At 42.3% G+C, this 12,862-nt stretch overlaps 1 protein-coding gene across 1 annotated transcript; it reads left to right on the top strand.

The window, feature by feature from the left end:
• Nucleotides 1–5,633: 5,633 nt before the first annotated feature.
• Nucleotides 5,634–6,721, top strand: LOC110944574 (proteasome subunit beta type-7-B). The gene is made up of 6 exons (XM_035974466.1): nucleotides 5,634–5,697; nucleotides 5,774–5,843; nucleotides 5,926–6,030; nucleotides 6,107–6,205; nucleotides 6,293–6,380; nucleotides 6,693–6,721. The coding sequence occupies exons 3-6, from the start codon at nucleotides 5,968–5,970 to the stop codon at nucleotides 6,704–6,706; spliced, it is 264 nt and encodes an 87-aa protein (XP_035830359.1). The 5' UTR covers nucleotides 5,634–5,697; nucleotides 5,774–5,843; nucleotides 5,926–5,967; the 3' UTR covers nucleotides 6,707–6,721.
• The last annotated feature ends 6,141 nt before the right edge of the window (nucleotides 6,722–12,862 follow it).

The following is a 12,862-nucleotide window of genomic DNA, read 5'->3' as shown; positions in this document are numbered from 1 at the left end:
CCTATTATGACATCAAAACTTCCGAGTTGCATCGGAATAAGGTCGATTGGGAAGATGTGATTGTTGAGTTCGAGAGTACAATGACGGAGTACTGAATTAACGGCAATAGTTCTTCCTGTAGCAACTTCGACTTCGACTGACGAGGATAGATAAGAGCACTTACGACTAAGGAGCTTCTCGAATTCAAATGACACAAAGCAGTTATCGGCTCCAGTATCAAACAAACATGATGCATAAATACCATTCATAAGGAACGTACCATTAACCACGTTGTTATCTGCCTGATCCTGGCGGGCATTGATGTTGAAGGTTCGGGCATGGGCTGCTTGCTGCTGTTGCTGAGGCTGTTGTTGCTGCTGCTGCGGTTGTCGTTGCTGGGGCTCTTGCTTAACCACCCTGTTCGGGCACCTGTTTGCAAAGTGGTTAGGGTCACCACATGCAAAGCAAACTCGAGCATTAGCTGCTGGTGCTTGAGCTGCTTGTTGCCCTTGAGGGGCAGGGAGTAGAGCTTGGTTGACAGTAGCTTGAGCTGGGGCTTGACGAGGACCATAGCGACAGTTCGTAGTGAAGTGACCGTACAGATTGCAGTGAGCGCAAAAACGACAAGCTAGACCCACTGGATGATGATACGAACATGTCGGGCAGAGTGGGTGATGGCCTGTGTATGCACGCTTCGCTGGCGGTGCATTGATCACTGGAGCTGGGCGCTGGTGCTGCTGCTGTTGAGCTGGTACAGATTGGAGTGGAGTAGCAGTGGTTGCGGCAGCACAGCTCTTGTTGCTGGAGCTGTTGTTGTTCTTCTTCTTCCTTCTTCTTGAAGACTTGGAGGATTGAGCAGATGAGTCGGTGGGTGTTGCAGTGGCTTGATGCAGAGACTTGGTTTGCTTATCCCAGAAACCATACTTGACTCGCTTATCATTGATTTTCTTCGATCGTTGCTGGCTTGGCGGCGTGAACAAAGTCGGCTACACAGTCGGGTAGGGCTCGGATATACTTCTTGATGGCTTGATCGGAGGTCTTGACTTGATCAGGACAGATAATGCTAAGCTGCTTGAAGCGAGCAGTGAGAGCGGCGTTGTCTCCATCCTTCTGCTTGATTCCCCAGAACTCGTCCTCCAGCTTTTGGCGCTCATGAGGAGGGCAGAATTCTTCGATCATAATCGCTTTCAACTCCTTCCATGATAGCCCGTAAGCTGCATCATTTCCGCGCTTGTTTCGTTCGGCCGTCCACCAGTCTAGAGCACGGGACTGGAAGACGCATGTAGCATTGAGAGTGCGGAGATGTTTAGGACATCCGCTCTGGCGCAGAGTGACTTCGACTGAGTCGAACCAGTGAAACATGGCTGCTGGACCATCTTCGCCAGTGAACTCTTTTGGTCCGCATGCTTTGAACTGCTTGAAGCTGAAAGCAGCCTTGCTCGATTCCTTAGGGATTTCGGCTCGGGATTCTTCAGACGACTTACTAGCGTTTTCATACACCTCACTCACAGCTTTCGCCACGGTTTTGGAGATGATCGCAGCGAGGCGTCGGTCTCTCTTCTCTTGGCGAGTCAAACGGTGTCGGGATCCAGACGACGACATAGTCTGCATTAGACATCATCACGAGACTCAACACAACGAAATCGAATTCTCACCTCACACGTCTAGACTACTAAAGCTTAGAATCATGTCGAATCACATATTTCGCATCATACAGGCACATAATCATAGATACACATAATCATAGAATATAGAAGTACAGAGAGCACAGAATCACAGAAACAGAGAAGCACATAAGCACATAAGCACCTAGAGCGTAAAACACAGAAACACGTAAATACCTAGGCACTTAATTACTGAGGTAGTCAGAAAACAGAAACCTATCCTTCCAAGTTCGCGTGTCGTTTGAACATCTTAGTCGTATAGCATAACATAGTATAATACCGTCTAGAATTATGATAACTGGGGATCGATTAGGGATAGAATAACAGTACGAGTTGTGTGTGTCGATTAAAATGATAGCAGAATCGAATATCATCCCAAAATAAAACGGAGAAAGCAAATTTAACACAAAACAGAGAAAGCTCACATAAACATATAAAATCAACGAGTCATCAGAGTGCGCGGTTGCGGTTCTCAGAATCGAATCTCATAAAATCGAGAGATAGATTGCCTGCGGCTACTAGACATCGACTAACCAAGGCAACTCGACTATTCGCAGTAGACTTATCATCGCTTTCGACTCTAGAGGTCGTGTTTCTGCCTCGATTCTTGGGCATTCCACACGCGTCTTCCTAGGTCATACTTGTGAGTTCAGGTCGTTGGAGTCCATCGAAGCCTTGGTGAGATGAATAAAATCCAGAACAAACTGCTAAGGTTAGGGTTTCACCCCTTGGCTTAGCAATTTCTTCCTTGTTTTTAGTAAAATCGAGAAGAATTTTCATCAAAATGGGGGTTTCACACCTGATTTGGTATAATTCTCCTTTCTTTGTTGGTGAAAATAATCAGATAAGCATGAATAAATAAATGAATTCAGCATAAGTCAGTCAATTTGGTCAGGAGTTGCGGTTTTCACACCTATTCCTGACTGAACTGCCTGACTTTAGTTGAGAATTCGAGTGCAGTGATAGCGAAGAATTGCAGAATAAGCACATAAACTTGGTCTGATGGTCCCTAACTATAGTCTAGGTTTCTAAGACAGCGACCCGGACTAGGTCGTGTCTGCCTAATTCCCTATAGTTATGGCTCTGATACCAATCTGTCACACCCCGACCGATGGCGGAATCATCGGGGCGCGGCACTGAGCGAAACAGATTGTCCAGAAGTTTCCATAACAACTATTATTACAAATTCAGTTACATGATACGTCCCATACCGTATCCCAAATAAATAAACAAGTTATCATAGAAGGCAACTAGGCAAATAAATTCCATTCCGACAACTCAGATTTAATTATTACAAACCAAATGAATGAAAGTATTGTTTGAAGTCATTAAGACTTATCCGGACCAGATCTACAGACAGCTAATGCCATAGACCCCGGATCGGACAACTCCAACGTCTCCATGGAAATTATTTACTTGCTTCTAGAGACCCCTAGGTAGACCACTACCTACAACTATTCATTGGCCTCTAGAGCTTTATTCTAGCCTCGCTTCCCTAGCAGATAAGCATCCTAATTACCTGTCACATACGTTAAAATAAAGTCAATACATGAAATGTAAAGGTGAGCACACAAGTTTAATAATAGCATATAGAGTTCGAATAGTTTACGCATAACCAGGCACGTACACAGAGGAAAACGATGCATGTTAATTATCGACATGGGACCATCGATACCAACGACTGCGGGTTGACCGTCCGAGACGGTTCGCAATACATGATTACCACCGTAATCCATGCAAGTAATTGTCCTTAACAACCCCCGTGTGAACGGGTGCTGAGTCCAAACTATAGTACTATGTTGTTAAGGCAGGTAGATAGCACTCCACGTGTAAACATAATAAGCAGCATTCATTTAGTCAAATAGCACATGCATTCGGTTAGCGTTCAAATAGTTTGTGTTTGATCGTGATTTGATAGGTAACGTATGTAACACCCAAAAGTGCTAAAAGCAAAAAGGGGTCGAGTATACTCACAGTGATTGATTGTGGATTGAAGGGAGCGCTGAGAGTAAGGTTAGCCTGAATAGTTCGATAGCATAACGATAAGTAACGCGGAAAAGTAAACAAGTATGGATGGATCGAATGGGCTGGTCGATCGAACGGCAGGTTCGGTCGAACGGCCCGTTCGATCGGCCGGTAGGCTCGATCGGCTGGACCATTTGAGTGGATTGTTTCTTCCTCTGGTGTATTTGTGTTAGAGGATTTGAACTTCTGAAGTTTTTGTTGCAGTATTTGAGAACACTGAAGTGTTCCTACCTTTCAAGTCGATCGATCGAACGGTTCGTTCGATCGGCTAGCTCACTCGATCGGCTAGCTCACTCGATCGGCTAGGAGCTTCAAGGTTAGTCCCCAACTGAATGTCACTCGATCGAACAGTCTGTTCGATCGGCTGGCATTCCCTGCTACGAACGAGTTGTGAAAACGATTAAGTGTTGAGGCATAGTATCTCATGATCCGAACAGTAATGTTCACCAATCGAGTGCCATGTTCGATTGAACACTACTTCGTCAATACTACACCTCATGAAATTTTTGAAGTGTGGGGCCATGTGCTAGCCGATCGGCTGGCCCGGTCGATCGGCTGGCATGTCCGATCGGCTGGGCTGTTCGAACAGCCTAGCTGTTCGGCCAGCATTTCTGACCTGGTCGGCCTTTCGTCTATCACTTGGCTGTTTGTTTATTTGTCATTCTTCCAAGGTATCTTGACAACGTGCTGAACTATGATAACCTCCGTTAATACTTGTCTCCTTGGCTCGAACAGGAATCACCCAAGTCCGGCCGGTGGATGGTTCGGAGTGTTGGTTTGGAGTTTAACCCGAAATCGGTGAACCTTGTTCATAGAACCCGAATCTTGAACCTTTTAACTGTTTGAATAATTAGTTGGCCGGTTCAAGCTCCATTTCTATTGATTTGAAGGCGTTGAGTATAAAAGAGTTGAAAGAAAGTTGGGATTCCTTCTTTCAATCCTTCACAACTTGTAGATGTTTAGATCTTTGATAGATCTTAACTTGTTTATGTGGAAATCGGTTAGATCTAAGCTAATCATAGTGGAATGAGGCCAAAACATGATGTTCTTCAAGAACACCATGGTGACATCACCCAAGAACACTTAGATCTTGATGATTTCACGGTTAGAATCCAAGTTTTGAAAGATAGAAAGGTGTAGAATCAAGTAATGATCAAGATCGTACAAGAATTAGAGTGAAAACTTACCGGGATTGAGAGAAATATGAGAAAAGGTGAAGAAGATGGCTGGTTCGGTCAGAGCTTTCCAAAAATGGAAAGTATGACAATGACAGCCCTACTTATAGGCTCCAAAAGAGGAAAGTGGCAGCCGATCGGCCAGGAGCTCCGATCGAGTGGGCTGCTCGATCGGCTGGCAAGATGCGAGCCGATCGGCTGGCCTGTTCGATCAGGTTGCCTTCCTGTTCGATCCGCGACACACTTTGGGTATTTTGCGACGATTTTCGACGTTTCGATTTTGATGGACGATGATACGAATACGATAGAGTTCCTAGTCAAATTACTTTCAGTCCCAACTACTATATCTAACATACAATCTTCTATACGTCACGTTTCGATGTCGGTTTCGATTGAGTTTGATTGCTTTTCGAGTTTCGATTCGATTTTCGATGGATTTGCTTGAATACCACACCAAACATAAAGTAAACACGCACAAGTAACACATAAGGCACACACACACGTATAACAATACCATAATTCGCATAATTCGAGTCTCGAGTTTGATGATTGTTAGATCGGTTTGATTACTGATTAGTTAACTTTATCGCATTGTTACTTCCTATTATTCATAGTCGTAGATCGGTTCGCGTTAAAACACATTCGTTTACTTTGATTCTTGCTGATTACAACACTTACTCCACATAATACAACTAAAACACAAAATCAACTATCTACAGTCAAATAAAGTCAAAGTTGACTTGGACTTTGACTTTGACTTTGACATTCGAAAACACGGGGTGTTACAGATATCATACCGGATGTGAATCAAGGGTTGTAACCGCACTTACCCTATTAAAGTCTCATCTTTTCTGGTAAGCTCAAGTGTTAATTTCAACTTCTTTTGGGATATCGATGGTTTCGTATCTTACTTTGATGTTGTTCACGTAGTTACCAAGGTCATGTATCTGCTGCTTTGATACTTGGTGGAGTTGATGTGACTGGCCCACATCTACAAACTGTGAGTTATTTCATCTTTGTGCATGTTGGAAAATTTCAACTTTTGAGACAATGTGCTAATGCTTCTCAATCACTGTTTTTAGATCTATCCTCATGGATCAACAGACACACTCCCATTTGCTATAATGGGTTCTGGTTCTCTTGCTGCAATGGCTATCTTTGAGTCAGAGTATCGTGAAGGGCTTACTGTGAGTTTTCAGTTTTCACAGCTACAGATCTAACTGTCATACATTTTGATGATTAACGGGTGTTATCTTTTAACATAGGGAAGAAGGAGTGAACTTGGTGACCAAGGCTATATGCTCTGGCATATTTAATGATCTGGGAAGTGGTAGCAATGTAGATGTCTGTGTGATTGAGAAGGTATGTTTCTTTTTCGCATTTGGTCACAATATATCAGCACACATTAACGTATTGTAATTTTTTTAATCGCCTTTGATAATATACCAGGGTAAGAAGGAATATATGAGGAATCATCAGACTCCAAATCCCTGCACTTACATCAGTTCCAAAGGCTACACCTTTTCTAAAAAGACAGGTTTATTAATCTTGATCTGTCACTATTTGTTTCTTTTTAAATCTATATCTATATAATCTATAAAAGGAGATTAGCCGCTGACCTCGATTTGGTTCTGGGCCTTATTTTCAGTTCTCCGATCCGCTAAATTCATTTACATAACTGAACCTGGCCTGCATTAAAGGGTTCAATTATGGTTCTTGAAATGTTTGGAATTCGGTTCTTGGTTTTAGGTTGGTTCAATTAGGGTTGTAAACGAACCAAACGAACACATAAAAATTACATCCAAAACAATTAAAGATATTTAATTTAAACTAAACATGCTAATTGTAGTATTTAAAGGTTGAGCTGCTTGCACTTCTCCGTTTTGCCAATGTTGCCAGCGGTGCTCCCAGCAAGCTCTTTAAAATGTAAGTTCTGTTGTTTTTACACCTACTCTAAAATGTAAGTTGTTGTTCTTAATTCTCAATTTGTTTTAATCACTATTTAATATATTTAATATGTGTCTCATCATCAATTACTATGCTTATGTAGGGGTGGTTAGAAAGTTACCCAAAGAAAGCTTCTATCTTAAAAAAACTACCAGAGATTTTTGTTTGCATATACAGGTAAGATTTACACCACTACCAATTTGTTAATTATACAAGCATGTTATGGTTATTGATTTTGAGTTTGATTATTATAAGGGTATAATGATCGGAACAATCAGTACATCGTCTTACCTTCTGACAGGTTAATGGGTCTGGTGGGTTGAGTTGGGTAACATTCCCAAAATTTTAATTTATATAAAATATATAAAAAAACTTATGTTATTAAAAGGATGCATCATGGGTAAATTGACCGATAAGAAATATGAGGTATTTTGACGAACGTAGGAACCGTTTAATAATTAATTTATAAAAATACATTATATTTGAACCTACTCCGTTTTTAATGAAACTTGATTCAAAATGTAGATAAAAATATTCTCGTTCCAATGGCATATTCATCATTTTATAAAACGCCATATTTTATAAGTTATAAGCGCCAAATGAGTGAAGCAGTTAAATTAATTATAATAATAAAATAATAATAAAAATTAAACTAACATATTGAAATTTTGAGACAATACGTGTGCATGAAAACAATTCCTATTTGAAATTTGAAAGTCATGTATGTACGTGGAAGCCAGAGCCAAAACATAGAAATTAATGTTAGGGGAGTACGTGTACACCTTGCCGTGGAAGCCAATCTCAAAAGAAGAATATAAATAGCAGTCTTTCACACAATTCAATTGTTCCTCTCCAGCTCCTTCTCGCCATCTCCCTCTTTGTCTCTTTAATATTTCTTTTATTTTCTTTAAGTATTTCACCCCTATAAAACTCCAAAGCCTTGCCCCGTTCTAAGTGTTTTAACCCCTAATCACTGATACCCTGTCTGTGACAACTCGAATTTCCAAGATTTCTATTTTGTATTTATTGCACGATCATGTATTGATTGCCATGAAGTTATTTATGTTTTGATTGTTTGATTTATGTTTTGATTGTTTGATTGTATTTGTGAAACTTGTCAAATGTGTAAACTTGGTGGTGGAATTATGAAATAGTTATGAGATGGTGTACTATTGTAAATTATATTAGTTAGGGGTGTAGAGAGCCATTAGTAAACTTGATTATACTTAACCCTAATCCCCTTTTCACTAATCACTTTCACCAAAACCAAAGCACGTACTCTCACTTCTTTGGCTCTAGCACTCATCACCATCATCATCACCAAGATAATCATCACGAGTTTGATCACTCTACTCCTCTAGAATCATTCAAGGTAATTGTTTAATCATTGTTCATGATTGATTGTTTATTGATTTCTTGACTTTTGTGTTCATGGAAAACCCTAGCTTCTCATATAATATTCTGTGATTTAATCCTAGATAGTTGAGATTGCAATGGTGATTAGATGCATGCTTGATAGGTATCATGGTGATAATTGTTGTGGTTTAACAATCGATTGAACAATCTTGTTTATTTGCCGTCATATGATTGGAATTAGGGTTATTCGTATGATATACGTAACTGCTATGATTGTTAATAGGAAATTGAAATGTGTTTGCCTGAGTTTATTAATGTGCTTGATGTTGTCTGAGTTTAACGTTAAGTCCGAGTATAATGACTTTAGTTGGACCGAGTTTAGTATTGAAGCCACCCGAGTTTATTATAATGTCATTTGGTCCGATCTTAATTCACGTGAAAGGTCCGAGTTTAAAACCCCCTTAGATGTCCGACTTTGTTAAAGACCCAATTGGTCCGAGTTTGTGGACAAGGAACTCCCTTGTCCGAGTTTAATGAAGGAGACCCTTCCCCCCCCCCCCCGAGTTTAACTTAAATGTCCGAGTTTAATGGTAAGACATTTGGTCCGAGTTTAAAGTGATTGGGTCCGAGTTTATTGTTATGATGCCAAGTCCGAGTATAAGGAATCATAAGGTCCGAATTTAATAAGGTGTTGTTTAGTCCGAGTTTAATTCATACACTTATGTCCGAGTTTAGGAGGGTATCCAGGTCCGAGTTTCTTGACCTCACAAGCATGGTCCGAGTTTTCTTGAGGGGATCATGTCCGACCTTGTTAAGTGTTATGGTGACTGAATTTATAAAGGCCATGTCCACTGTCTTAACTTCGTTTAACTGTTGATACTCGAATGTTATGCTTAATAGTGCCATACATTGTCATAACTTTTATAAATAAGCCTGTTCGGTGGCTAACATGTTAGGTTGTCAGCCTTGTTATGTATGCATATAGCTCTGTTAATACGTATCCGTGATTAACCTATTAACTGAGTTAAGCTTATTAACTCAGTTAACCATATTAGTTTTGCTAACATGTTAACCCTGTTAACTGTATTGATGCAATTAGTTGCTTGAACTACATGATGATTTGATTTCCAAACGCACTGTGTGACATTAGGACATATGTTAATCGTTGCGAGTCTAAACTGATTGAATATATGTGCACGCTATAGGACTTGACTGAATTCTTGTGAGCACTTAACTTAGCATACCGAGCAAACCAAGGTGAGTTCACACTCCTACTAAGGCATGGGATTCCCGGGTCGTGGGAATGGGTTAAAGGTTTCAATTGACTAATAACGTACAAAAGCTTTTCCTAGACTATCACCTATCATAGTCCTCGGATGTCAGGACGGTTCCGTAGGTTGGGATAACACCTACGTGGTTCCGTAGGTTGGATAACACCTACGTGGTCATATGCCATTACTATCCTCGATACAAAGGATACGCACGTAAAACCTACGTGTACGCATTACTTACTTCTTCCGTAGGTTGGGATAACACCTACGTGGTCATATGCCATTACTATCCTCGATACAAAGGATACGCACGTAAAACCTACGTGTACGCATTACTTACTTCTTCCGTAGGTTGGGATAACACCTACGTGGTCATATTTTCAATTACCCTATACGCGCTTCTGTTCTCGGACGAAGAACAGGGATAATACGAATAGTCTAGTGGTCACATAACATGGGAAGCCCCCACCTGTATAACTTACTATTGGCCCAGTAGAGCCACCCGTTACTTACTGTTACGCACTTACTTACTGTGAACTCGCTCAACTAGTTTGTTGATCATTCTGTTACATGCCTTGCAGGTCGTTAGGTACTTGGAGCTTGCACTGGAGAAGCGGGTCGTTGTGGACAAGGATCGTGGTTTCTACATTGAACTATTATGACAGTTAAAACTATTAACTATTGTTGGATTATTTACTATGCTTCCGCTACATTTTGAACTATGGTTATGTTTTGAACACCTATTGTATTGAATGGATGGTTTACATTTATTTCACTTAATATTAATTACATGTTCAATATGATTGGTGGCTTGATCCTGGTCAGTCACGCTCCCAAGCGGTGATACTCTGCAGGTGGATTTTGGGGGTGTGACAGATTGGTATCAGAGCCATTGGTTATAGAGAACTTGGTTTTGATATGGGAAAACATTTTTATTAAAACCAGACTATAACCAGAACAGTGCTCTCAACGATCCACAACGACGCTTCGCTCCACGTGCAAGACTCAACATCCTAGGTAATAAGGTTTATGTTTATTGCCTACCTGTTAGAATTGCATAGAACTTTGCTCGTAGTATGCTTACGTTACTTTGCTCACTACTTGTTATTGCTTAAGAACACCTATGTGCTTACACTTTTCTGTCATCGTATTACTCGCGAACCATTCATACTTATGCTACCTTTACTGTTCGATCATGTCTGGACGTGTTGACATGACACAAGCCCAGTTGACGGCTCTCATTAACGAACAAGTCGCTGCGGCGCTTGCAGTCGCACCAGCAGGAGGTATAACCTGCTATTCCAAACCTATCCTAGGACGTTAGATCCTACTCTCGTGACCCAACTCTCGCGCTTAATCTTGACCCATCTTTCTCGCGCAACGGGTCAGAACGCACATCAACCTCTCTGCACATTCCAGAACATCATGGACTGTCGTCCAAGCACATTCAGTGGCACATTCAAGAACTTCATGTGTGAACGCCCTGAGGCTCGCAGGGTCAAGTACGACACTGGTACTTTGGTAGGGATCGCGCTAACCAGGTGGAACGCGCAAGTACAGATACTAGGGTTGGCAGCTGCTAACGCCACCCCCTGGAACGAATTCAAAGAACGCATTAAAAGGGAATACTACACGCGTGATGACATCCACAAGTTGGAAGTGGAGCTCTACCATTTGAAAATGACGGGGTCAGAAATTGAAGCTCATACGAAACGGTCGAACGAAACTGGCCATCTTGTGTCCAACCATGGTGGACCCTCCAAACAAGCGTATCGAATTGTACCTCAAAGGTCTAGCCTCAGAGATTCAGAGCCATGCTTCACCGGCTAACCACAACAATATCCAAGACATTCAGCGTCTTGCTTATCGCCTCACGGATCAAGCAGTGGAACAGAACAGGCTGCCTAGTTGTATCAGCGCTATTACTACCGCTACCTCTTCTGCTACTCCCGCTACCCCTAGTGACAACAAGCGGAAATGGGATGGGTATTCCAGCAAGGGTTCAGCTACCGTTCGGTCTCAAGCACAGCAGCAGCGCATGAATAGTGATCACCAGAGCCGAGTCAGCCAACCTCTGGTGGTCAGGGGCAGGGTGGATATCGGGGAATTCACCCAATGTGAAACTAATACAACAGACACCACGGTGGTTAGTGCAACGAGGGACGTTGCCAGAGGTGTCTCAAGATGGGCCATGAAGCTAAGGATACAGGACCCCACGTCCTGCAAACCAGAATCTCCAGCAACAACAGCAAGCAGAAATCCTATGCAAAGAAAAGATTATTCGTATTCCTCGCTCCAGTCAAGAACCTCTCGAAGTTCAAGGCGACAAGAGTGGTGCTGTGGTTGGCATCATATCTTTCTTGAAGGCGCAGAAATGTTTACGTAAGGGACATACCGCCATTTTGGCTCTCGTTACTGATGCATCAGCAAAGGAAAGGAAGCTGGAGGATATCCCAGTTATACGCGACTTTCCTCAGGTGTTTCCTACAGATTTACCTGGTCTACCGCCTCATCGTCAAGTCGTATTTCAAATCGAGCTCGCTCCAGGAGCAGCACCCATGGCTCGAGTACCGTATCGCTTAGCTCCACCAGAATCGGAAGAACCACCGACGCAGCTACAAGGAATCATGGATAAGGGATTTATCCGACCTATCTCTTCGCCTTGGGGAGCTACAAGAACTATTGGATACAAATTATCGGTGAAAAAGAAGGATGGCACCTTCAGGATGTGAAATTGATTACCGTGAACCTTCAGGATGGCACCGCGTACACCGACAGAAATACGCCAATTCTTGGGTTTGGCGGGTTACTACAGGCGATTTATTAAAGACTTCTCTAAGATCGCGCAACCACTTACTATGCTAACACAGAAAGGTGTCGTTTACAGATGGGGTAATACGCAAGAGACCGCTTTTCAGTACTTAAAGGATAGGCTTTGCAGCGCACCTATTCTCTCATTGCCAGAGGGCACGGATGACTTCGTGGTTTATTGTGATGCATCCATCCAGGGTCTTGGATGTGTGTTGATGCAACGTGATAAAGTGATAGCCTACGCTTCTCGGCAACTCAAGGGTCACAAACGAAACTACACGACGCACGATCTAGAGCTGGGAGCTGTTGTTTTCGCGCTTAAGATATGGCGACACTACCTGTACGGTACCAGGTGCACGATTTACACCGATCACAGGAGTCTCGAGCATATCCTTAAGCAGAAGGATTTGAACATGCGTCAACGACGATGGGTCGAGTTACTTAACGACTACGAATGCGCCATCAAGTACCATCCAGGCAAAGCCAATGTTGTGGCTGATGCCCTCAGTCGAAAGGACACTTTACATCGGCGCGTGCGAGCGCTACAGCTTACGATTCAGTCTAGCCTTCCTGCACAGATACAAGCTGCTCAGACAGAAGCACTGAAGCCCGAAAACGTCAAGGCTGAAGCCTT

This window comes from Helianthus annuus, chromosome 6 (genome assembly GCF_002127325.2).
Source record: "Helianthus annuus cultivar XRQ/B chromosome 6, HanXRQr2.0-SUNRISE, whole genome shotgun sequence".
Classification (NCBI taxonomy): Eukaryota; Viridiplantae; Streptophyta; class Magnoliopsida; order Asterales; family Asteraceae; genus Helianthus; species Helianthus annuus.
This window is presented reverse-complemented; position numbering and strand designations above follow the sequence as displayed.

Coding starts and splice junctions, on each gene's coding strand:
- LOC110944574 (XM_035974466.1), top strand. CDS start 5,968: ATGGGTTCTGGTTCTCTTGCTGCAATGGCTATCTTTGAGTCAGAGTAT. Junction 6,031..6,106: donor AGTATCGTGAAGGGCTTACT/GTGAGTTTTCAG, acceptor ATCTTTTAACAT/AGGGAAGAAGGAGTGAACTT. Junction 6,206..6,292: donor ATGTCTGTGTGATTGAGAAG/GTATGTTTCTTT, acceptor ATAATATACCAG/GGTAAGAAGGAATATATGAG.